This window comes from Pteropus vampyrus, unplaced genomic scaffold (genome assembly GCF_000151845.1).
Source record: "Pteropus vampyrus isolate Shadow unplaced genomic scaffold, Pvam_2.0 Scaffold516, whole genome shotgun sequence".
Taxonomy (NCBI): Eukaryota; Metazoa; Chordata; class Mammalia; order Chiroptera; family Pteropodidae; genus Pteropus; species Pteropus vampyrus.
This window is the reverse complement of record NW_011889297.1, coordinates 1,331,703-1,356,717: the sequence shown is the minus strand read 5'-3', so window position 1 is coordinate 1,356,717 and position 25,015 is coordinate 1,331,703. Positions and strand designations below refer to the sequence as shown.

Sequence of the window (25,015 nt, the reverse complement as noted above, 5' to 3'; positions counted from 1 at the left end):
TTCTGACCAAAATAAAGAAAAATAAAAAATTGGGAAGAGATCATTTTTGGCTTTAATTTCTTTAGGAATTTAATTTCTACAAAAGAAGCAGGTTTCTGTATGGGACTCTATCTTTTTTTTTCCTGATTCTTTTAAAATTTTATATCATTATTAGTTTCAAGTATACAGTACATTGGTTAGACACTTATATGGTTTATAAAATGATCTCTCTAATTGCTCTTTCTCTCCTCTGGCTCTCTGCCTAGCCATTGCATTAATGCTAACTGCATTCTCTATGCCCGTGCTCCCCATCCCCTTGACCATCTATCAACTACTAATTTGTACCCCCAACTCCCCTCCACGCTGGCCATCACCAGATTGTCCTCTATTTGTGAGTCTGTTTTTGATTAGTTTGTTCTTTTTGTTTCTTAGATTCCACATATAAGTGAAATCATATGGTAATCTTTGAATTTTTGTATTGTTCAAATGTAAGACATATTGCTGAGCTAATGTTGCATTATCTGGACTATGCTACCATGTTGTACTCACTGGACAATTGTAGATAAGCATAATTTGAGATAGGAAATAAAATAGTCCGTAATTTTTTTTTTAATTTGCTGTGCTGTTGTGTTTCTGGGAGGATAAATAATGACAAATGTTAGGGAGATGGTATCACAAAGGGAGGAACAGAGCTTCAGTGATATTCCCATAGCTCTTCTCCCTCAAGTGGGTTGATTACCTTTCTAACTGATCATCTTGGTTATTAAGCCCAGAGAGTTAAGAGAAAGAAGAGTTCTCGATTCCTCTACTCACATCAAAAAAATCTCTAACAGATGGTTTCTACATCTTTTCCTACTCTTTTTTTCCCACTTCCTAAACAGGATAGAACAGCAAACTGATAGATCAGATGGAAAAACACTGCCTGGATCACATTTACTTGTGAGCTGAGGAATGGGTTTACTAGACTAAAGACCAGGCAGGTGGGCATGGCCTTATACTCAGCTGTTCTTCCTTCCATTCTCCTGGGATTATCAAAGTTCTTTCTCTTCACCTAGGATTCCTGTGCCATGCAGGTGATAAAATGGTGGCAATATTTTTATTTATGCTGAGTTGAGAAGGCAGCAGCCTCTCTTAGGCCTCAAGCCTATGCCATGTACTTTAAATCAGGTTTTCCAGAATTCTTTCTTGGACATATTGGGTCCAGGTCCCACTAATAAGAACATGCTCTGTTTATCATTTTTTATTGTTCTCTCAGGGGAAAACTGAAAAGAGTAAGGCAGAAATTGGGCATTCTTGGGTATTCTAGTCAATACCAACAAAATCTCTTCACATCTCCAATACTATTTATCTTCTAACTTTGTTGTATCAAGTACCTATGGGATTATCTGCCCAGAAATTCTCTCTAGGAATTTTGCTCCCCTTATCTTGTTCCTCCACCCCACCTATAAAGTTGAATAAGAGCTGCCATGTTATTACAACATGGTCATAACCCTTAAGCATAGTTGATTGAATCAGGGGTGAGCACATTATTTCAAGTGGGCCTTTTCCCTGGTGTAGGAAAACAGCACCAGTTATACCTTCCCCTTTTATTAGAAAAGCAAAAGCTTTCATAGGAGCCCCCTGAAGTTGATTCCATCTTATTATTATTGATTGAAGCGGGGTGCATGGCCACCCTGACTTTAAGGAAGCTGGAAAGGAGAGTATCTTGCCTAGGGGCAGTAACATTACTTCCTAGAACAATTTTAAGGTTCTATTGGCAAGGAAAAAAAGGGTACATGGATATTAAGAAAGCAATTAACAAGGTCTATCACACTAATTCATTTATCTATAATACAACACAAAAACGAATTTACTAAATAGAAACCTAATTTCCTTGCAAAGAAAGTGATACATTTAAAAGAGGCCTCTTTTGTTGTTGAGTTCTATGAGTTTGTTATATATTTCAGATATTAACCACTTATTAGAGGTGTTATTCACAAATATCTTCTCCCATTTGGTTGTTACCTTTTTGTTTTGTTGGTGGTTTCTTTTGCTGTGCAGAAGCTTTCTAGTTTGATATAACCCCGTTCATTTATTTTTGCTTTTACTTCCCTTTGAGATCAAATTCATAAAATCCTTTCTAAAACCAAGGTCCATAAGTTTAGTACCTATGTTTTATTCTGTGTATTTTATTGTTTGGGGTCTTATATTTAGGTCCTAGATCTATTTTGAGTTAATTTTGTGTATGGTGAAAAATCGCAGTCTAGTTTCATTCTTTTGCATGTGGCTTTTCAATTCTCCCAGCACCATTTATTGATGAGGCTTGCTTTTTCCCATTGTATGTTTCTGGCTCCTTTGTCAAAAATTATTTGCACATATATTTGTGGATTTAAAAATTGGGCAGAAGACATGAACAGACACGTCTCCCAGGAAGACATACAAATGAGCAAAAGATATATGAAAAGATGCTCAACTTCACTAGCTACTAGGGGAATGCAAATCAAAACCACAATGAGACACTACCTCACACTGGGGTTAGAATGGCCATTATCAAAGAGACAAATAATAACAACTGTTGGAGAGGTTGTGGAGAAAAAGGAACCCTCATACACTACTGGTCGGAATGTAAATTGGTACAGTCACAATGGAAAACAGTATGGAGATTCCTCAAATAATTAAGAATAGAATTAGCCTATGACCCAGCCCTCTTTTGGGTATTTACTTGAAAATTTTGAAAACATTTAATTGTAAAGAGATATATATATATATATATATATATATATATATATATATATATATATATATATATATATATATATATATATATCTGTGTGTGTGTATATATATATACACACACACCTCTATGTTCATTGCAGCATTATTCCCATTGGCTAAGACATGGAAACAACTGAAGTGTCCTTCGATAGCTGATTAGATAAAGAAGATGTAGTACATATATACAATGGAATACTATTCAGCCATAAAAAGGTGAAATAGAGCACTTTTGTATTAAAAATTAAAAAACAAATTAAAAAGGAGCTCTTTGTTTGGCCACATATCTTTTATGGGTTAGGTAGATAAGCTAGTAGGGAGGAGCCAGAGAGGACAAAAATGAACTGCAAAATAGAGGATTAACTGTTTGAAACTATGAGAGAAATCTGGGAGGGAGTAGCCTAAGAGAAAAGATGAGAGAAGGAGAAAAATGATGGAAAAACCACATGGTTTGTGTTCTGAGTGTTCACTTTTAACTCCAGATCTTCAATAAAGTATAGAACTCATGAAAGGGTTATTGTGAATAGATTTCTTGTGAAACTAGTAGGAAATTGAGCTCTTTGTGTAAATTTTTTGGAGTAGAACATAGACAGCATGTGTAGATACAGGAGGCATAGACCAGACCAAGAAAAACGAGAAGGTATTAAGCCTCACTGGTGAGCAAAGAAGAGTGGGAAGAGTCAGGAATTCACATATCATAAAATGACAGAGTCAAAAACCAATTATAAGAACTATGAGAAGTAAAGCAACCCCAGCCAATATTTGAATTATGTGTATTTCTTGTCCTCACTAAGTGGTGAGCTCCTTGAAAACTGGAATAATCTTATTTATCATGCACACCAGCACTTAGCCAGATGCCTGGAACTTAGTAGATAGTCTATAAATATTTATTGAATTCAATTGAACTGACCTGCCCTATATTATAATTCTCCATATCCCTTTCTTAACTCTCTTAGTAAATTGGAATATCCATTAATAGTGTGTCTGATTCAACTTTTTATTGAATAAGGCATCTTGAACATAGTAGGTGCTTAAAGGGCCAATTTTTAGAACCCTACCTTCATGAAGAGGGATAAAGTTCTGGTAATCCGAGTTTGCAGGTTCTGATTTCTTAACAGCTTGTTTCCCTTAGGCCAATATGAAATTGTGTTTTCATTCCCAAGCAAATATTAAATGATGGCAGGAGAAGGTAGCACAGGCACATGTTGTGTGGCAGAGGGAAACCAGCTTGGGATTTCAATTTGCCACCAATGATCCCCAAAGTAAACAGTCAAGTAGATAATCAAGATTTGGCAGTATATAGCCATTACTCACAATTAGAAATTGTGGTTCATGTATTATAAGTGGGTGTAGAAAAACCACTAGGATGATAGGCACTATAATGTTGAGTGTGAAATCATTATAAAGTGAAGTTATGGGTGGTTTTCTTCTTCTTTATCCTCTTTATGCAATTAGTCAACTGCAGAATATGTTCATAAACGCTCTTTATATTTAGTTCATTTTTGTCAACAAGAATAAAATTAACCTTTATTGAATGCCTATTATGTGTCGAGCACTACACTAGGCACTTTATAAATGCTATGTAATCCTTGATAATGTCTTATTCAGCCAATTTTATGGATGATGTACCAGAGTTCTAGAGAAGCAAATATATATCCTCCAGACTACAGCAAGAAAGTCCAAGTATAAAAAATTTAAACCCAGTTTTGTCTGGAGGGCTTGAAGAAACAAGGATTTCTGGGCCCCACCCCCAGAGATTCTGGTTAAGTAGGTTTAGAGTTGGTCTGAGAGTTTGCATTCTAACAAGTTCTCGGGTTATCCTGACCCTGCTCTTCTGGCAAATCACACCATTAAAACCATTGCTCCAGATAATCTAAGTATTGTGAAAGCCTTAAGTCATCTAGTCTTGAACTTCCAAATCAGTATATTAAGACACAGTAGTATGCCATGAAAGAATGACAAGTGTGCAGAGGTATTGAATTCCTTTTGCCCTCAGAATGGTTGAGTGGGACCTGGAGTAACTGGTTACCTTGGGCCACAAGCAGCCTTGTTGTTTATCTGCAGCGTGCCATAAAAATATTATTTTCTATAATGTGAAAAGAGTTATAAATCATTGATGTGGTCTAACCACTCATATGATGCCCAAGTACTTTCCCCAAAATCTCCAAGAGAGAGTCATATAGCTTTTGCTTGAATACCTCCAGAGATGAGGAACTCATTTACCTATTTGTATTTAATTCCACTTTAAGACTGTTTAACTTAAATGTTAGAAACTGTTTATTCTACAAAAGCAGACAGCTTGGAGAAAGGAGAGTAGAAGAGAAGATATCTGAATTATGCATTGTCAGTCCATGGCAAAAAGTGTGATATTTGGGAGATTTCTGTCATTTCCTTCCTGTATCATTTTTTTCTTGTGAAATGAATTGCCTACAATATCTAGCAGCTTAAAACCACTTATTACCTCACAATTTCTATAGGTCAGACTACCAGGCACAGCTTGATTGGGTTTACCATGTCAGGGTCTCTCACAGGCAATTAATTATCGAGTTATTGGTTGGGCTGTAGTCATCTCAAAGCTCAACTTTGGAAAAATCTACCTCTAGGTTTACATGGTTGCTGGAAGGATTCAATCACTTATGGATTACTGGACTGATGAATGCCTTGGTATTTTGCTAGCTATTGGCCAGAGACTGCTCTTAGTTCCTTGCTACATGAGCCACTTCAACAAAGCAGTGTGTTTCATCAAAGCTGTAAGCTAAGAATTAGAGTCTTCTAGCAAGACAAGTCACAATCTTTTGTAACCTAATCTTGAAAGAGATATCCCACAACTTTGGCCATAGTCTCTTTATCAGAAACAAGTCACTTGGCCTGAACCCATATGCAAGGGGAGGGGATTATACAAGGAAATGGAAAGTAGGAGGCAGGGATCATTGGGGATCCTCTTAGAAGTCTATGTATTACACAGACCATTCTATATTCCTTCTTAGAGAAGATATCCCAGCCACAGCCCCAATAAGGCAGCCCTGCTCATTATGCTCCCTCATTTCCCTGGGTTGGGCAATGACCTAGAATAGGTTAAAAAGAGACCAAGTTGTTTGCTGCAGGAAGCTGTGCTGACAGGTCATTGTAGCAGAGACTTTTAGCTACCAGTACAGTATGCATTTTCATATTCTTCCTTGCTAGCAGACCTGAAGTAAGCTAGGCACATTACTACCAATGTAGTTTTTCTTCTGGAGGAAGACACTATCTTGCACAGTTGTTTTCTATATGAACATCTTGGAAAAGATAGTTGAAAATAAAAGGGCCATTAGTACCTCTGCTTGCAAAATGTGCAGAAGGATGAGATCCATGAAGAATTATCTCCTGATATGTTGGCCATTCCTTGCCATTAAGGCCAAGATTCTAATCCCCAGAGAAAGTAAGACCAATTTCAGGATGGTGTTTTAATGGAGTCCAATTTTGTTTGAATGTTCCATGTGATAAAAAGTAGTTATTCGCAGCTGGAGATAAGGAGTGTTCTGGGAAATGACATGAAACGAAGCTAGAAAGTTAGGCAAAAGCCAACAAATAAGACATTCTGGATTTTATTCTGAAAGCTATAGGGAGCCATAGATGGAATTTTATGGGCAGGAGAAGAAAGATTATATAGAGGCAGGTGAATTACAAGATTAGTGGAAGTGCATAATAAAATTAGCATTTTAGAGAGACCATCTGACAATTGTGTGAGGGATGAATTGAAAGCAAGAAAGAACAGGTAAGCAAGACTGGAAACTGCTGAATTAATCAAGATGCGAGATGATGGGCTTGAACCAAGGTACTGGGAGTCAAAGTAGATAGAAGTGGGTGGATTCAAAAATTTTGAAAGAATAATAATGAACAAACCTGAGGCTTTATTTGAAATGAGGCATGAGGGCAAAGGAAGAATCAATGATGACTCTTGAGTTCCTTTTTTGGATGCTATAGCAGATCTTTGTGGGGATTTTTTGTTACCCAGCATTTATCATTTGGTAGTATCACTCTTGTTTTTTTTTTTTTTTCTTTTTTAAATGGCCTCTCTACACCATTGCATGTAGACTTGTTAAGATTATCAACCAAAGAAGATGCCCTGCCCACTCTAGCTAAAGGGTAGGCTCGTGACCAAAGTTTGGCCAATTAGACTGTCTTCTGAAACTATAAAACTTGAATAAAGTGATGCATGAATGGGGAAAAATATTCGAAGTTGATTTACTCAAGTGATAGCACTGTGAGGAAATCTTCAGGTATTTCTTGCTATCTGATCTCTGGAGCTACCCTAGTTCTTATGCTTTTGCAACCTTTCCATTGATTCTGGAGCTTCCAAATAGCCTTACATTTCCTTTACCTAAATTAGCCAGGGTCATTTTCTGTTGCTTGAAACCAAAGAAACTTCCTTGATACAGGAGTTTTAATGAAAGTCATTGGTACTCTCATTCTCGTTATTATCTCTCAGCATTTTTTTCAAACCCACACTTAAGACTTTGGTTGATGAGCTGAGACAGTGCAAACCAAATTTTCCTTTGGCAACTGGCTTTCTGTTAGGCTTTGCTAATGGGGGGGCACAAAAAGGATACCGAAAGGCTGGCAGAGGGAGAAGTGACTTTTCCTTCTTGTTATGATTTCTGATCCTTTTGTTATTCCAGCAAGTGCCTTTCACTAGTCTGTGGCAGTTAGTTTCAGTAGCAATTGGTTCCAATCTTCATTTTCTGCCACATACTCAGAACTCCCAAAACTAGCCTCTTCATGCTCCCTCAGTGACCCCACCACAAGCAGAGCAGGGTACCTATCTTGGGGAACTGGGTCTTAGCTCTCAGAACTGCTGTTTTAAATTTCTAAAGTCTGTTAATCCCAACTTCTTCTCTTTATTCCTCTAGCCTTAGAGATGATAGTTGCTTCCTGCAGTTACTACCTCTGTGATACCTCAGTGTCTTTTTTGGCCTTTTAATTTATCCAATATAATTCTTTATATTATATTTTAGTCTTTATTTTTAACTTTTTTAGTTTTTTTCAATTATAGTTAGCATACAATATTATATGAGTTTCAGGTGTACAACATAGTCATTATACATGTATATAACTTACAAAGATATCACCCTGATAAATCTAGTATCATCTGACACTGTACAAATTATTACAATATTATGGACTATATTCCTTATGCTATACTTTACATCCTCAGGACTATTTTGTAACTACAAATTTGTATTTCTTAATCCCTCTCACCCTCCATCTCCCTTCCATTTCACAACCCTCAAAATGTTCTCTATAAGTTTGTTTCTGGTTTTTCTTTCATTTATTTTATTCTTTAGATTCCACCTGTAAGTGAATTCATGTGGCATTTGTCTTTCTCCACTCAGCACAAAATGAGAGACAAAGAAACATTTTCCAAATGAAACAACAGAACAAGCTCCAGAAAAAGAATAAAGAAAATGGAGACAAGCAATCTACCACATGCAGAGTTTAAAACATTGGTTATGGTTATAAGAATGCTCAATGAACTTAGGGGAAGAGTAGATGAACTCAGTGAGAACTTTAAGAAAGATATAGAAAACAAAAAAGAAACAGTCAGAAATAAAGAATATAATAATTGAAATTAAGAATGCCTTAGGAGGAATCGACAGTAGATTAGATGAAGCAGAGTATCAAAACAACGAGGTAGAAGATAACATAGCAAAAAACACCCAATCAGAATAGCAACAAGAAAAAAAATCCAAAAAAAATTAGGATAATTTAAGGAGCCTCTGGAACAACTTCTAACATAACAACATTCACATCATAGAAGTACCAGAAGGAGAAGAGAGAGAGCTGAAAATCTATTTGAATAAATAATGATGGAAAACTTCCATAACTTGAGGAAAGAAATAGACATACAAGTCCAGGGAATGCAGAGTCCCAAACAAGATAAACCCAAAGAGGCCCACACTTAGACACATCATAATTAAAAAGCCAAAGGTTAATGACAAAATGAAAAAAATATTTTAATTTTTTTTCAATTAGAATTGACATTCAACATTATTTTATATTAGTTTCAGGTCTATAGCATAATAGTTAAACATTTACATAATTTATGAAGTGATCCCCCTGATTAGTCTAGTAACCACCTGGCACTATACATGGTTATTACAACATTACTGACCATATTCCCATGCTATACTTTACATCTCTGTGACTATTTTCTAACAACAAATTTGAGTATCTTAACTCTTCACCTTTTTTAACCAGCCACCTGAACCACCATCCCATCTTGCAATCACTAGTTTGTTCTCTGTATCTATGAGTCTATTTCCATTTTGTTTGTTTATTTTGTTCTTTAGAGTCCACAAATAAGTGAAATCATGTGGTATTTGTCTTGCTCTGTCTAACTTATTTCACTTAGCATTCTACCCTCTAGGCCCATCCATGTTTTTACAAATGGTAAGATTTCTTTTATTTTATTATTAGTTTCAGGTATACAGTACATTGGATAGACAATTATATAGTTTATAAAATGATCTCCCTAATTGCTCTTTCTCTCCTCTGGCTCTCCACCTGTCCATTACATTAATGCTAATTACATTCCCCATGCTGTACTCCCCATCCCTGTGACTATCTATCAACTACTAAGTAGTACTTCTTTAACCCTTCACCCCATTCTCCCAGCCTCCCAACTCCCCTCCCCTCTGGCTGTCACCAGATTGTCTTCTATATTTGTGAGTATGTTTCTGATTAGTTTGTTCTTTTTGTTCCTTATTCCACATATAAGTGAAATCATATGGTATTTCTCTTTCTCTGTCTGACTTATTTTACTCAGCATAATAACCTCTACATCCATCCGTGTTATTACAAATGGTAGGATTTCATTTTTTAATGGCTGAGTAATATTCCATTGTATATATGAACCATAACTTCTTTATCCAATCATCTATTGATGGGCATTTAGGTTGCTTCCATAATTTTGCTATTGTAAATTGTGCTGCCATGAACATAGTGGTGCACAGATCTTTATGAATTATTGTTTTAGTTTTCTTTGGATAAATGCACAGAAGTGCAATTGCTGTGTCAAAAGGTATATCCATTTTTAATTTTTTGAGAAACTTCTCGACTGTTTTTCCATAGTGTCTGTACCAATTTGCAATCCCACCAATAATGTATGAGGGTTTCTTTTTCTCCAAATCCTCACCAACACTTGTTGTTCTTTGATTTATTTATGATAGCCATTCTGACAGGTGTGAGATGATATCTCATTGTGGTTTCAATTTGCATTTCTCTGATAATTAGTGACATTGAGCATCTTTCATATGTCTATTGGCCATTTGTATGTCCTCTTTGGATAAATGCCTATTTAGGTCCTCTGCTCATTTTTTTTAAGTTTATTGGGGTAACATTGGTTAATACAATTACATAATTTTCGGGTGTGCATTATAATTTGACATCTTATATTCTATTGTGTGATTACCACCCAGAGTCCAGTTTCCTTCAGCTACCATAAATTTGCTCCCCTTTACTCACTTCACCCTCCCCCAACTCCCCTATATTTGACCCCTTTTACCCTACATTTTCCCTCCTCCCCCGCCCCCTACCCTCTGGTAACCACTAGTCAATTGTCCATGTCCCTGAGTCTCTGTTTGTCCTGTTCATTTGTTACTTTTAGGTTTATATCCCACATATAAGTGATATCATGTGATTTTCAACTTTTTCAGTCTGCCTCATTTCGCTTTCTGCTCATTTTTAATTGAAATTTTTTTGGTGTTGAGATGTATGAGTTCTTCATAAATATTCGATATTAACATGTTATCAGATGTATTATAGGCAAATATCTTCTCCCATCTTTTCAGTAGGTTGTCTTTTCATTTTGTTGATGGTTTCCTTTGCTGTGCAAAATCTTAGTTCAATTTGTTCTCATTTATTTATATTTCCTTTTGTTTCCCTTGCCCAAGAAGATAGATCAGAAAAAAAATATTACTAAGAGTAATGCCAAAGAGTTTGCTGCCTGTGTTTTCTTCTAGGAGTTTTATGGTTTTGTGTCTACAATTTAAGTCTTAATCCATTTTGACTTTGTTCTTGTATATGGTGTAAGAAAGTGATCCAGTTTCATTTTCTTGCATGTATCTGTCCATTGAATATTTTTGCCTCCTTTGTCATAGATTAATTGAACGTATGGGCGTGGCTTTATTTCTGGGCTCTCTATTCTGTTGCATTGATCTACGTATCTTTTTTTATGCCAGCACCACGCTGTTTTGATTACCATAGTTTGATATCAGGTAGTGTGATACCTCCAACATTGTTCTTCTTTCTCAAGATTGCCATGGCTATTCGGGTCTTTCATGGTTCCATATAAATTTTAGGATAATTTGTTCCAGTTCTGTGAAAAACGTCATTGGTATTTTGATAGGGATTACACTGAATCTATAGATTTCTTTGAGTAGTATGGACATTTTAACTATGATAATTCTTCCCATCATAAGCACAGTATGTTTCCATTTATATGTATCTTCTTCAGTTTCTTTCTTCAATGAGTTATAATTTTCTGAGTACAGGTTTTTTACCTCCTGGTTAAATTTATTCCCATTTATTCCTTTTTTTTTTTTGATACAATGGCAAATGGAGTTGTTTTCTTGATTTCTCTTTCTGATAGTTCATCATTGGTGTATACAAATGCAATTGACTTCTGAATATTAATTTTGTATCCTGCTACTTTATGAATTCATTCATCAGTTCTAACAGTTTTTTTGGTGGAATCTTTGGGGTTCTCTATATACAGTATAATGTGCAAATAATTACAGTTTTACTTCTTCCTTTCCAATTTGGATGCCTTTTATTTCTCTTGTCTGATTGTTTTATCTCTTGTCTGATTGTTGTGGCTAGGACTTCCAATACAATGTTGATGAGGAGTGGTAAAAGTGGGCATCCTTGTCTTTTCCCTGATCTTAAAAAAATGCTTTTAGCCTTTCCTTTTTGAGTGTGACATTCGCTGTAGGTTTGTCATATATGGCCTTTATTATTTTGAGGTATGTTCCCTCTATTCCCAATCTGTTGAGAATTTTATCATAAATGGATGGCGAATTTTATCAAACGTTTTTCTGCATCTATTGATATGATCATGTGATTTTTATCTTTCAATTTGTTAATATGGTGTATCACATCAATTGATTCGTGGATATTGAACCAACTTTGCATCCCAGGAAAAATATCCAACTTGATTATCGTGTACAATCTTTTTTAATGTATTGCTAAATTCAGTTTGCTAAGATTTTGCTGAGGATTTTTGCATCTGTGTTTATAATTTTCTTTTTGTATGTCTTTGATTGGTTTAGAATCAGTGTAATGGTAGCCTCATAAAATGAACTTGGGAGCCTTCACTCTTCTCAATATTTGGAATAGTTTGAGAGGAATAGGTGTTAATTAGTCTTTGAATGTTTAGTAAAATTCACCTGTGAAGCCATCTGGTTGAGAACTTATGTTTTGGGAGACTTTTTTTATTATCATTTCAATTATATTAGTATTAATCAGTTGGTTCAGATTTTCTGTGTACTCTTGACTCATTCTTGGAAGATTATATGTTTCTAGGAATGTATTTCTTCCAAATTGTCTAATTTGTTAGCATATAATTGTTCATAGCATTTTCTTATAATCCTTTATTTTGTGGAGTCAGTTGTTACTTCTCCTCTTTCATTTCTGATTTTATTTAGTTAGACCCTCTTTTTCTTGATGAATCTAGTTAAAGGTTTATCAATTTTGTTTATCCTTCAAGGAACCAACTCTTGGTTTCATAGATCTCTTGTGCTGTTTTGTTAGACTCTATTTTGTTTATTTCCACTCTGATGTTCATTATTTCCTTTCTTCTACTCACTTTGGGTTTTGTTTGCTGTTCTTTTTCCAGTTCTTTTAAGTGTAAGGTTAGATTGTTTATTTGAGAGTTTTCTCGTTTGTTGAGGAAGGCTGCATTGCTATGAATTTCTCAATTAGGACTGCTTTCGCTGTGTCCCATAGATTTTAGTTGTTGTGTTTTCATTTTCATTTGTCTCTAGGTATCTTTATTTTTTTCTTGATCTCATTGTTAACCTATTCATTGTTGAGTAGCATGTAATTTAGCCTCCAGGAGTTTGTATATTTTTCAGTTTTTTTTCTTTTGTAATTGATTTCTAGTTTTATGCCATTGTGGTTGGAGAAGACACTCGATATGATTTCGATCTTCTTATATTTACCAAGACTTGTTTTGTGGCCTAACATGTGGTTTATCTTGGAAAATGTTCCATGTGCACTTGAGAAGAATGTATATTCTGCTGCTTTGGGGTGAAACACTCTAAATATGTCAATTAAATCCATCTGGTCTATTGTGTCATTTAAGGTCACTGTTTTCTTGTTGATTTTCTGTCTGAAGATCTGTCCACTGTTATCAATAAAGTGTTCAAGTCTCCTGCTATCAGTGTATTACTATCGATCTCTGATCTCTCCCTTTATGTCGGTCAGTATTTGCTTTATATATTCAGGTGCTCTAATGATGAGTCCATAAATGTTTGCTAGCATATGTCCTCTTCTTGGATTGATTGTATTTATCATTATGTAATGTCCTCCTTCATCTCTTTATAGTCTCTTTTGTCTAAGTATTGCTACCACAGCTTTTTTTAAAATTTCAGTTTATATGAAATATCTTTTTTTATCCCTTTCACTCTGTGTGTATCTTTCGATCTGAAGAGGGTCTCTTGTAGACAGCATATGTTTGAGTCTTATTTTCTTATCCATTTGGCTATCCTATATCTTTAGATTGGAACATTTAATTTATTTACATTTAAAGTGATTACTGATAAGTGCATAGTTATACCATTCTACAATTCATGTTTATGTAATTTTTTTCTTCCCCTTTTTCTTCTTAAAGAAGTCCCTTCAATATTTCTGATAGTACTGACTTGGTGGTGGTCAATGCCTTTAGCTTTTTCCTTTCTGGGAAGCTCTTTATCTCACCTTCAATTTCAATTGATAGCCTTGCTGTGTAGTGTGTAGGTCCTTGCTTTTCATCACTTTGAATATTTCATGACAATCCCTTCTGGTCAGCAAAGTTTCTGTTGAGAAATAAGCTGGCATTCTTATGGGAGTCCCCTTGTAAGTAACTAGCTTCCTTTCTCTTGCTGCTTTTGGGTTCTCTTTTTGTCTTTAACATTTCCCATTTTAATTATGATGTGTCTTGCTGTGAGTTTGTTTCAGTTCACCTTGTTTGGGACTCTCTGAACTTACTGGATTTGTATGTCTATTTCCTTCATCAGTTTAGGGAATTTTTCAGTTATTATTTCCTCAAATAACATTCTCAATCCCTTGCTTTCTCTTTTCTCCTTCTGGTACTCCTATGATGCAGATGTTGATATGCTCGATGTGATCCCAGAGACCCTGAAACTATCCTAATTTTTAAAAATTCTCTTTGCTTTTTTGTGTTTCAATTGGCTGTTTTCTGCTACCTTGTCTTCAAAATAGCTGATTTAATCCTGTGCTTCATTCAATCTACTGTTAATTCCTTCCAGTGTATTCTTCACTTCAGTTATCATACTCTTTATTTCTGTCTGTTTTTTTTTATGGTTTCTATGTCATTTTTTATGCTTACTATCTCTTTGTTGAAGTTCTCGCTGAGCTCATCTATTCTCCTCCTATGTTCATTAAACATCCTTATAACCAGAGTTTTGCTATCTGTATCTGGTAGGTTTCTTGCCTCCATTTTATTTGTTTTTTGTTTGTTTGTTTATCTGGAGTGTTCTCCTGTTCTTTCACTTGGGACGTGTTTCTTTGTTTTCTCCTTTGGCTGCCTCTCTGTGTTTATTTCTATGTATTAGATAGATCTGCTATGTCTCCTAGTCTTAGCCAGGTGGCCTTATGTAGCAGATGTCTAATGTGGCCTAGTGGCATAGTCTCCCTGATCACTTGCACCACGTGCTCCAGTAGTGACCCTTGTATAGTTATATGAGCCCTTCTGTTGTAATTGAGCCTTGATTGTTTTTGGAGCATCAGTGAGTGGGTTTTACTCTCAGGGTGACTGGCTTTGAGAATTGTCCATGCCCACAATGTATGAATTGCTGTGTGGTGGCTGACCCCATGAAGTGGGGTTTTCTCCAGTTGCTTTGTGTGCCTGTTGAGAGTAATCTTTGGGTATGCTGCTTGTGGGGCTAATCAGGAGGTGCTCTTTTGAGGTCTAAAACCAGCCTCCGGGTCTGTTGGTTCTGGAGCCCCTTGGGATAGGCTCCTGTGCAGACTAAGGTCAGCTACTACCTGTGACTGGCCCAGGGATAACTGATAAGAACTACAAAGCTCTCCATTTTTTGTCACTGCCTGAGCTGGACATGGAGGTGAGAGAGGCCACATGGTGAACCAAGGCTGACTGCCACCAGAGCCAGGCCTGGTGCTCCTCAGCTAATGGCCCAGGGCCCTCCCTGGGCTTGAAATTGCCTGCCAGCTGCCCATATGGCTCAGCAGCTGAATGAGCATCAGGGCTACCAGAGTTGGATGAGGCAGGGTCTCACGACATCACCAAAGTGGGACAAGTGGTATTCCTAGGTTGGTGCAGATTCAGATTTGTTGCCACTGCTGAACCTGTGGCCACTTGCAAAAGTCTCAGCTTACACCGAGGCCAGCTGCTGTCCACCCTGTGCTCACAGACCCGAGATTTGTTCAGTAAATACTGCAGTTAGGGCCTGTGCTGGTTGCTGGCCACTGTAAGTGTCTCCTCAGGTGCATGAAACAAAACTTGTTGATTGTTGTGGAAGGAACCTTCTGCTGAGAGCGCAGATTGAGGCTGATTGCTGGGGCTGACTGCTTGGTAACCACCTGAAATTACCACCAGGAAATTTGCCAGTTGGGTAGGAAGAGGTTTCAGGAAGTCACTGGGATAGAGTTAGCAGATCTCTCCAGACCACTGCAGATTCACTTTGGGCCGTATTGGGGGAAGGCTCAACACAGGCAAGATGGTGTTTGCTTGCAGGCTACATAGGAGAGAAGGGCTCAACAAAAGAACAATGGTGGCTGTCCCTACAGCTCTTGCCATGAAGCCACACAACTCAGTCTTTTCCTGTATGTCTCTGGTGCCTCCTCAGCTGCTGTCCTGTCCCTGGAGCCCAGAGTGGGTGCCTGGGAGTGAGAGAGTCTGTGCACAGGCCCTTGATGAGGACACCTGACACTCCAGCTGCCTCTGTATCACTCAGATGGATGGAATCCTGGTTGATTTTCATGGCCAGATGTTGTGGAGACTGCTCTTGCTGGTACTGGTGCTCTAAGATAGAGATCCCTGTGTAGGGCTGGGACTCATGTTGTTCAGGGGGGACCTCTGCAGCTGAGATACATTTCCCAATTCTCAACTGCCACATGTGTGTGCAAAGCGAACCTGTGAGTGAGTGAGTCTGTGTGCTGGTCCATTAAAGGGACAACTAGATTTGCAGCTGCTTTCTGTCTCACTTGGATTGCTGGAATCCCCATTGATTTTCACAGTCAGATTTTGTGAGGACTTCTCTTTCCAGCACTGGAACTCTGGGCTGGGGAGCCTTGGTGTGGGGCTAGGGCCCCTTTTTCCTCTAGGGGGGACCTCCACAGCCAAGATATCACTCCCAAAGCTCAATCACCACTTGTGGGTGTGAGACCAGCCTGTTTCACATCTCCTACAAGTCTTGATGTAGTCTCCTCTTTATATCTCCAGTTATAGGAGTTCTGTTCAGCTAGTCTTCAGATCATCCTCCAGATTGACTATGTCATAATTTAGTTGCAATTTTAATGTGGTCATGGGAGGAGGCATGCACAGCATTTATCTATTCCTCCATCTTGACTAGACAGCAAAGAGAGAATATGAAAAGCAGTAAGAGAAAAGCAATTAGCTACCTACAAGGGAGTTCCCATAAGAATGTCAGCTGATTTCTCACCCTAAACTTTGCAAGCCAGAAAGGATTGCCATAAAATATTCAAATTGATGAAAAGCAAGCATCTACAACCATGATTACTCTACCAAGCAAAGCTATCATTTAGAATCAAAGGATAGATAAAGAGTTTTCCAGACAAGAAAAAGCTATAGGCATTCATCAACATTCATCAGCACCAAAGCAATATTACAAGAAATGTTAGAGGTATTTCTTTAAGAAGAAGAAAAAAAGGTAAAAAATATGAATAATAGAATGTCAATAACTATGTATCTACCAACAATTACTTTGAATGTAAATGGATTAAATGCTCCACTCTAAAGACATTGGGTGGCCAAGTGGATAAGAAGACTCTTACATATGCTGCCTACAACAGACTCACTTCAGATTGAAAGACACCCACACACTGAAAGTTAAAGGATGGAAAATATTTTATTAAAAGGGAAGCAGAAAAAGAAAAGCTAGATTAGCAATACTTATATCAGATAAAGTAGACTTTAAAACAAAGGCTATAGCAAGAGACAAGGAAGGACCCAGAAATCCCATTTCAGAGTATTTATCCAAAGAAATTTAAGACACTGCTTCGAAGAGACATGTGAATCCATGTGTCCATTGCAGCATTACTTATAATAGCGAAGACACAGAGGCAACCTATGTGTCCATCAATGGATAAATGGATAAAGAAGAGGTGGTACATATATAAAATGGAATATTACTCTGCCATAAAAAATGAAATCTTGCCATCTGCAAGAACATGGATAGACTCAGAGGGTATTGTGCTGAGTAGAGTAAGTCATACAGAGAAAGACAAATTCCATATGATTTCACTTATATGTAGAATCTAAGGAAGAAAATAAAGAAACAAACACAACAGAAACAAACTCAGGGTCAGAAAACATTTTGATGGTTGCCAGATGGGAGTGAGGCTGAAAGGTGGGTGAAAAATTGTAAATGATTAAGAAGTACAAATTGGTAGTTAAAAATAGCCATGGGATGTAAAATATAGCATAAGGAATATAATCCATAGTATTGTAATAACTAGGTATGATGTCAGATGGATACTAGATTTATCGAAGTGATTACTTCATAAGTTATATAAATGTCTAATCACTACGTTTTACACCTGAAACTAATGTAATATCGTATGCCGATTATAATTGAAAAAAACTTAAATATTTTAAAAAATAAGTAGCTACACAGGCCCATTAGTTGCCCAGCAATCCTGAAGAATACTAAAATGACTGAGATAGAATAGCAGACAAGCTATTCCAAACCCTTTGTGTTAGAAATGTGGGAACAGAAGCCTAGAAGAGGGAACATACCTGCACAAGGTCACGCAGGGAGTTAATGGCAAAGCTAGACTGAGAACCCAGGTCTCCTGCCTCCTCCTCTTCTCCTTTGAGTGATTCTGAGTAAATGAGAAATGAATGTAAAAGGATTGGTGACAAATATTCCTAGTAAGTTGATGAATTTTTAAAAACACATCTGATGATTATATATATACATAATCTCAGAATGTCAGCACTAAGGCAAGCCCTATTGTTCATCATCTATTGAAATATTATTTTATACACGAGGAAACAGACCCACACTGGGCTTGGCTGGTTAGTGGTGAAGAGTCAGTCCCTCAACACAGTGCTCCTGCTTCCTTAGCCTGTCTTTTTTTTTTTCTTTTTTTGCCTGTTCATGGAAGCTGAACCATACAACTTTACAAAACCTGCATACAATCATTTAAGGAATAAATACAACAGTTGTTCATGTGATTTCTCACCTCTCCTGGTCAGAATGCAAGTGCTCTGGGAACCAGCACATAAGGGTAAAGTTTAAGGAAATAAGAGAATGACTGCATCCTTTAGAACAGGATAAATAGAAAAAGGACAAGGGCAGATGGGTTAAATGGCACAAATCTACTGGGGGTTGAGAAGGTGGATGACACAGGAATGCACACCAGAGAGGGCTCTAAGTCCACATCTTATTGGGCTTAGAAAATGGGACTTTTAAGTGTGTATCTTCTGTTAGATATTTTCTTTTTAGTTACAGGGGACATTAGTGAGTTCCAGCCTGTCATTTCAGATGAGAAGACTGAGGTCTAATAGAAGAAGAGACTTTCTCAAGGACAGGCAGAGAGGCAGTTTCAGAGCTGGGATGTTACTGCAAGGTCCTGGACTAAGAAATCTGTGTATCTTCTCCTCGCTGAAGTTCCAGAGAAAGCTGGTGAATATATTCTAAGAAAGTTCAGTAGGTGTACACTAGGCTACTTTTATAATATGGTTTTTCACAGTACAGTTTACACACTTGCAGTTGGGTTATCCTACTCTGTCAGCTCTTCTTTATACCCAGCACTTTGCATATGGGGGATTTAGGTCAGTAATATTGGGTAGGTGAAAATAAGAAAGAGAAGCAAGAAAGTTCAGTGACACAAAGCTATCAAAAGCAAGGATCATAGTTGAAACATTGCCTGAAAATACCTAGCACAATCCATGTGGGTGAATGCAAATGATATACTAATCACTCACAATTACCATCTACTAGGGGAATCTTGGGTACGGCTTCAATTACTTCTCCTTCACATTATAATTATTGGGCCAGATTAATTGATGGGATATAGAACAAGAAAAGTTTATAGAAGAATGTGAAAATGGGATTACCTATCTATGCCCATAATTCACTGGTTGACCCTAGGCAGGCCAATTACCACTTTTGATCTTCAGTTTTTCCATGTGCCACATGTCGGGGCACCTCCAACTCCAGTATCCTCTGGTTCTCTTCCAGTCTCTCTTATCTTAGTGAATGGCACTATCCTATTGCCCAGGCTAAAAATCCAGGAGTCATTTTAGATCCCCTATCTATGAGCTAATCATATCAATTTTGTATCCAATACTGTTTCCAATCAGTCTATTTTTCTTAATGTCCACTCTTAGTACTCTAATCCAAGCCACTATCATCTATGTCGTAGAAAACTCAATAGCCTGCTTCCATTCTTGCCCCGGTACAATCTATTTCCTCACAGCAGTCAGAGTGATTTTAAAAACTAGATCATGTTACTTCCCTACTTAAAACCCTTAATGGATGCTTATTTTAGTTAGGATAATAGCCAAACTCCTCACCATGGTTTATAAGACCCTGTTGTCTTTGCCTACTACTTTAATCTACTACTGCTCCCCTTAATCAGCAAGAACCCTGCCTTCTTTCATAGGCCAAGCATGTTCCTGCCTCAGAATAACTGCACTGGTTATTCCCTCCGCCTGGAATACTCTTTCTCCAGATCATTGCTTGGCTGATTCCTCCTCAGGTTTCTACTCCAGTGCCATCTCTGAAGAAAATCCTACCCTGACCATCCTATCTAAAACATTCTCCCTTCTGCTACTACTCTATTTCATTATCTGCTTTTAGTTTATTGACTTTATTTCCACCTAAACTTATATTTATTTGTGTGTTTTCTGTGATTATTGCCTGGCTCTTCCCACTAGAATGTAAACTTCAGAAGGACAAGAATCTTAGGGAAACAATAGAACATAGTGGTTAAGAGCATGTCTTCCAAAGCAAGAATGCCTAAATTCAAATTCCAGTTCTACCACTTATTAGCTGAGTGACTCTGGGAAAGTTACTTCTCAGCTTCCTCTTCTGTAAAATGAGGATAATAGTAATACTTTACACGGTCATTGCAAGCATTAAACTGTCTTAATACATGCAAAGTATTGTATACCCAGTACCTAGACAAGTGTCTGGCATGTAGTAGGTGACCAAGAAATATCCGATGGCTGACTGCATGAATGAATTCTTGATGCCTCCTGCCCCTTCCCTTTTTCCCTACATAGTTCTCCCTCAGGACTCTTCCTTCAGGAAGCTTTACCCTAACTGTTCCCTTGCCCACTGCCCAGGATTAAGTTGATTCTCCTGTTATGTGTGCTCACAGAACCCAGACTTCCTCCAATCTCTAATTGCTGGGTATAGCTATATATTTATGAGTGTGATCTTTGTAATAACAGGCCTCTCTAACTAAACTGCAAGCTTGGTGAGGGCAGGGCCTATGTCTGTCATATCAACTATGGGATCTCTGCTGCCTAGCTTAGTTCATGACATAATAGATACATAATAAATATTTATTGGCTGAATGACCCAAAAGCTTTGGCTCCTTTTTCTCTTAGAAATGCCAATTAAGAAACATAACTTGAAAATTTTAATAGTTGGCAACATATATTGAAAGGCAATTCAGATTGAAAGATGTTGCAGCTCTGCCTCCTCTCTAAGTTCAGGTTTTTTTGTTTTTGTTTTTGTTTTTGTTTTTTTATTGAAGCACAGGGAGAGATATATAAATTCAAACATTTTGGCTTTCACTCTTTAAATCTTGATCTATTCCCTGAGAGTATCATGTCCGCAAGAAACTGGCTGTCTTCCTCTTTGCTAATTCCTCGCATTATAATTGTATTCACCACAAAACAGCCTTCCCTCCTTACCTGTTTCTTAGCAACAAGGGCAATGTCGATCTCTATAGGACTAAGATTTTTATTATGACCTCAAATCAATCAGTTTTTCTAATAAAATAATTCATTAGAACTCACTACTAGCATAACTCCTAAATATTCTATCATTATTACAGACTTCTGATCAATTGAGAGTTATTGAACACTTACTATAAGAAAGCTACCAGCTTGGCTTGAAGATATTTTAAGTACTGCTTCAGAAGAAAGAGCAGAAGGCTATCGTTTCCTTTTATTCCCCTATCTGTAATTTTTCCTTCCTCTCATTGCTAGCCTGGTTTCTTATAACTCAGCAAAGACAAGGTGACACCTGTTATTAAAAAGGTCAAGAAGCCAAGACAAAACCATGGAAGCTAAGAGGCTCATGAACTCTTTTCTTAATTGGACACCCTGATTGTTACAAATAGCATAATCCATCCAAGCTCCAGGTGCCTTCAAGGCCCCTTCTGCTATATTAACTGTCATCTCCCTTTAATGTCCATGGATTGTCAGCATGGAACACGCTTGGCCTTCAGCAGGCTCCCTGTATTGGAGTGTACCATTTGAAGTAACAGAGGCATTTGTATCCCATGGAGGGGAGCAGTAGCAGCTTTATACAGGCCATGTGTAGCTATAAAAAGAGCACAGGGGCCTGTATCAGGAGTTCTGTTTCTGTGTCAGACAGGCTGGGTGACCTTGGATAAGTCCTTTGCCTCTCTTGGCCTGTTTCCTTATCTGTAAAATAGGTTTTTGGTGAGATTTGAAAGACAAAATAGTTGCCAAATTACTTTGAAATTTAGACTGTAAATCTATTAACATGCTTAAATTTAAACAGATACAAAGCCACATCTAGACCCTTACCAGGCATGTGAACATAGTGTTAGGTTAAGAGAAAGTAGATGGTGGAAGAAGAGACATTAGTTTTAAAACTTCAAAGGCCATTCCTAAATTGCTTTCCAAACACATTCTATATTTCTCCTCAAACCAGAGTTAACTCATATTGTAAAGCAATTTGTGTTTGACATAAATATATATAACCTCGTTTTACTTTTGGTCTCCAAATTATTTAATATATATTCCCTTCCTTAATCTGCAAGTAACTTGGTCCAACCCAAGCCCAGGCCCTAGCTTTGTAACTTATTATGTGGCCTTGGCCAAGCCACTTTCTCTGAGTCAGTTTTCTTATAAAAAAAGGAGGGGGGATGAATCTACTTATACTCTTTACAGTTGTTGTGAGGATGAAATGATGGACTACACATACAACTCCTCAGCACAGTAGCTGATACGTGCCAGGCACTTACACAGACTTTTCCCTACTCCCTCCTCTTATAGGAAAGGTCTGGGGCCAGTTCTTGGCTCTGGATTCTATGGTTAGGTAGCTTAGACTCACAGTCTTTATGACGACCCAACTCAGTAGTCTTCAAATGACTGCTAGTGACACTATAAGACAGGGATCTTCAAGACCATTGAGAAATTGTTGGGCTAGACACCAGGAATAATTTCCTGGTTGTGAAAGTTCTTAGGTCTGGAATCCAAAGAAGAGAAGAGTTTTAATTTCTTACCTAGATAACTCTTAAAAACAGTGTGGACAGCCAGAATGTCCTGAAATTCATGACCCACTAACTTTTCTCCAGGTCCTAAAAAACATTGAGCCCTATATTCAGCACTACCTGGGGATGATCTCATTGAGTACTTACAAGACTTTTTGAGGTGGGGCTAACTAGTTCCATTTTCCATATGAGAAAACTGATGCCCAGAAAAAAACAAAACAAAACAAAACAAAATGGGCAAACTTAATCAGAGAGAGCTCCCACTCACCTTTAGTTGGGAATGAGTCAGAGTCCTCCATTTTTCCAAAGCCCAGCTCTCTGGGCTTCTCTGTGCTCTCTGAGTAACTACCTTTTACATGCTCTCATCTCCTCTAAGTCATTCTCTACTTTGCCTCTAGAGTCACCTCCCTAAGACATCCCCCCAACCTTATCACTCTGTGCTTGGAAAAATAACTTGGCATATGTGCCTGTACAATTAAGTCCACTCTTTAGTGCGACATTCAAGGTCTTCCACAATATAGTTCCAACATACTTTTTCTAGATACATCTCTCACTTCTCTTTCCCATCCCACATATGAATCTTATGCTCCAGATGCCTTGACTTACCTGTCTTTTCCTTTCTATGTGTGTTATGCCCTCTCCTGGGAAGTCCATCCTCCCCAATAGTCTGGCAAATTCTCAGTCACTTTTTGAAACCCATTTACATCTTCTCTGCTCAGGTTACACCTTATCTATTCCTTTATTATGGCAGCACACTGCACTGTAATTAATGTTACCTTTCAGTCTCTCCTGCTCCTCAAAGGCAAGGACTTGTTTTTATTTATCTTCGCCTTCTCCAGTGCCTCCCGTAGTACTTCCTTCACTAACTGGCAGAGTTCAGTAACTAGAATGGATGATGGTGTAAAAGTGGAAATTCTCCAGTTTCAGGGAAGAGGTATCTCCAGGCACCATCCCCTAGGGAGAGCAGTAACTCAGTTACAGGGAGGTGATATCCCCGGGCACCGGCCCCAGGGAGAAGCGCAACATTCCAAAGAAAAGATGATAAAACTGCCTATTAGGCCCTGTTTGCTGGGAGTTCCCCTGAATACATTTATCTGTGTACAAAGAGTTAACAACTAACTTCTGCTTCTTGTAATCTATTCATTCAAAGATGTAAAAAAACCTTATAAGCAGCCTGCTCGGGAAGCTCGGGGCTGATCTCCTCTAACCCTGCATGGTAGAGAGTCAGTCGCCAGCCGGCTAATAAAGGCTCATAATTAATCTCACTTGTCTCCATGGGTCTCAGAATCATTCGCGCCACAACAATGGGTCTGAAGGAACGAAGTCACCCCTCCAACCCCCTCTCTTTAGCAGCTGCTCCCCACCTCTCTCCCACCTCTACTCCACCACACCCCATCTCCATCTGAATGCCAAAACCACTAGTTCCCAGGCAGCAGCCTGAACACTCAACATCTCAAAACGAATTCCCCTTCAGGGTTTCTGCCAGTTGCAAAGTATCCACTAATTAGCAACTCTCGGTAACCTTTTGGGGGTGAGTAGGCGTGAGGTTCCCGGGAGAGGTGTATGTTGTCTCTTATCCCTCCAGTTGCCTCCTGGGGTATTTTCGCCCTATTTTTTCCGCGCACAAGATACACGAGTATCACCATTCCCTTGCACTCCTCCTAACCTTTGACTTAATTAGGTGACACATTGATTTAAAGTGCGGCTGCCGGAAGAGAAACAGGCATTTCTCGCTTCGTCTTCTGGGACTTGTAGTCCTGCAGGCCCGCAGACTGCCTGGCTGGCCCTGGAGCTGTGGACTACAGCTCCCAGGCCTTCTCCGAGTCCCTACCGCACAGACTCAGAGCCCCATGCCCAGAGGAGGTGGTTACATTGTGTCTATTGTATCCCTCGACTTGTGTGTTTGTACCTTTCTCAGGACGTGAAATTTGAGTGAAAAGCATGGCAGAAGAGCAAGAAATAATGTGCAAATTGGAAAGCATTAAAGAGATCAGGTAAGTGTAATGTTACAGCGCCCCAAGCCCCCCTCGAAACCCCCCCAAAATCCCTCGCTGAAGGAGAGGGCTGAGTTACCTTGGAAAGTATCTATTGTTGGGCTACTTGAGGAGTTGGGGAAAGGAACCCATACACCACGGATTTCAGGGATGGGAAGGAGGCTGGGGAGAGTCAAAACAGACTAGTAGAGACACATAGAAACAGAGACTGATGGAGAGAGACCTCGCTAGATGTGGCTGAGAAAGCCATATGGAGACAAACCGCGCGCGCGTGCGTGTGTGTTGATCCCAAGACAGCTTTATTCTTCTTGAGATGGGAGTTGGGGATCGGCATTATTGAACTTGTTATTATTATTATTATTATTATTATTATTAATTATTATTCCAGTATTTGTTGGCTTCAA

The 25,015-nt window shown here is 38.2% G+C and overlaps 1 protein-coding gene across 2 annotated transcripts in view; it reads left to right on the top strand.

Moving 5' to 3' along the window:
* ZC4H2 (zinc finger C4H2-type containing) overlaps positions 1-25,015 on the top strand; it is a 71,044-nt gene that overhangs the window by 6,845 nt on the left and 39,184 nt on the right. For both annotated transcript variants that reach the window (XM_011383371.2, XM_023525007.1), the window contains one exon: positions 24,536-24,611. In XM_011383371.2, the coding sequence (XP_011381673.1) occupies positions 24,559-24,611 (53 nt within the window). In that variant the 5' untranslated portion in view covers positions 24,536-24,558. The remainder of the gene's footprint in view (positions 1-24,535; positions 24,612-25,015) is intronic.